This window comes from Nannobrachium achirus (assembly GCF_963921795.1).
Source record: "Nannobrachium achirus genome assembly, chromosome: 3".
Classification (NCBI taxonomy): Eukaryota; Metazoa; Chordata; class Actinopteri; order Myctophiformes; family Myctophidae; genus Nannobrachium; species Nannobrachium achirus.
The window spans coordinates 30,887,192-30,888,962 of record NC_137812.1 but is presented as its reverse complement, the minus strand read 5'-3'; the positions used below and the strand labels follow the sequence as shown (position 1 = coordinate 30,888,962).

Below are 1,771 nucleotides of genomic sequence, written 5' to 3'. Positions count from 1 at the left end.
TATACGATGTGAGTAGATATCGTCCTCCTCCAATTTTAATACATTTCATTATCTTTCGCCCTCCAATTTCCTTTTGTTTAAAAAAATGTTTGCAAGTTCACAAGGCATTGTGATGCATAAGGCATTGTGAGCTTGCAGCTTGCTTATTTTCACTCATTTTTGTTTTTTAAAAGGGCTTCAATTCAGGGCGATCAATTCATTTATGAATGTACAGTATACCCCAGGACAAAAATACTGGGGAGACGCCATATTTATATTTTGGGTCTTGAACTGAAAAGGTCTGGGAACCACCGGTCGAGGCGAATGTTTATTTGCTCAGCGTATATTGATGTTCACAGAGTCTTTTGGGCTTCCATGGCCTTCTTTGCCCATTCTGGAACAGCCTGGTGGATCTTTTCCTGGAGGTTGTTGACTTGGAAACAAAGCGATTGGATGTGTTTGTCCCAGGTAGGAAGCGGTTCACGGGTCTCAAAGTGGACAATACCATCAATCTGGTCAATGAAGCCATTCATGCGTCCCTCTGCGATCATCTGGGAGGCAATCTTCTCCGCTTTTGCTGGAGGAATTTCCAACAACGCTCCAAGCTCTTCAAAAGTAATGTTGTTGTAGAGTTTACTCGCAGACAGGAGGTTGTGCATTACGACCGCTCGGTCAAGGATGGTGGAACCATCTGCTGTTGTGGCCATCTGATGAGGCTGCAGCATGGCAGCAAACTCTTGTAGCTGGTTGCCCCTGATGATCCGATCTAGGAACATTTTCTCCAAGATGCCATAGGCAGCCAACTGCTGACAACGCTCATCCTTGTACAGAGTGGCCAACAAGCGGGACCGTTGTTGGCCTGCAGAGGCCAGTATGGTGCAGTTCAGTGCATGCTTCAGGGCCTCCAGACGTTCACTCTCGTCGACAATGGATTTGTAAGATAGTTCGTTGTAACTTTGTGCGGCTACAATAAACTTCCTTTTATAGTCTAGGACCCTAGCATAGCAAACCTTATACTGTATCTGCAGCTGTTCATTAGACGACTCATTCTGAAGCAAGGAGGCTCTATTGACGTAGGATTCAGCCTGAACGGGATCATCATCCTGCAAGTAGAGACCAGCAATATGCAGGTATGTTTCCAACTTATAGTCAACATTGTACTGCTTTTGTCCTGTTTCCAGGGGAATACCAACCAAGACTAGAGCAGCCTGTTTCCAGTCCTCCTCTTTTTCATAAATGGCTGCTAAGTTCTGTCTTATTGAGGTAACCTGCTCCTCAAAAGAAATTGCCCTACGCTGAAGGTTGACCAAGGTGAATTGGTACAAAGCCTTAGCTGTATCATCTGGTAATTTGGGAAGATAAGTGCAGAAGTCATTGAGCAGTTGTCTGGAAATGACTAGGTTGACATTGTCATGGACCATTGCTTCAACAAACGCCTTCAAAGCTTCCAGTTGTTCTGCATCTTTTAACTGAATAGCCTTCTCCAAGACCTGTTGGTACTTTATAGCTTGATCTTTGTGTGATCCAGTTGAATTCATTAGCCGAGAAAGCTCCTGTCTCACGTCAGTTGCCATTTTCAGCGTTGTATGGTTTATCTTTCTCTTTTCAGTCTCTGTCCCCCTCTGGTCTCTCTGACTCTCCACTTTCTGGATTCTCTGGGTTAGCCAAATGTCACAGATTGATATCTTACGCTGGAATTTATACTCTACAATGGATGGGAGTGACCACCTTAGACTACCCTTATATAGCTTTAGTTTGACATCATACACAACATAAACTGCCTAACAATGCG

At 44.2% G+C, this 1,771-nt stretch overlaps 1 protein-coding gene across 1 annotated transcript; it reads right to left on the bottom strand.

The window, feature by feature from the left end:
- Nucleotides 1–332: 332 nt before the first annotated feature.
- On the bottom strand, nucleotides 333–1,553 carry LOC308282167 (COP9 signalosome complex subunit 4-like; the record flags this gene model as incomplete). The annotated part of the gene is made up of 1 exon (XM_080722511.1): nucleotides 333–1,553. One exon carries the CDS (start codon nucleotides 1,551–1,553, stop codon nucleotides 333–335), a length of 1,221 nt encoding a protein of 406 aa, XP_080578637.1.
- Between the last annotated feature and the right edge of the window lie 218 nt (nucleotides 1,554–1,771).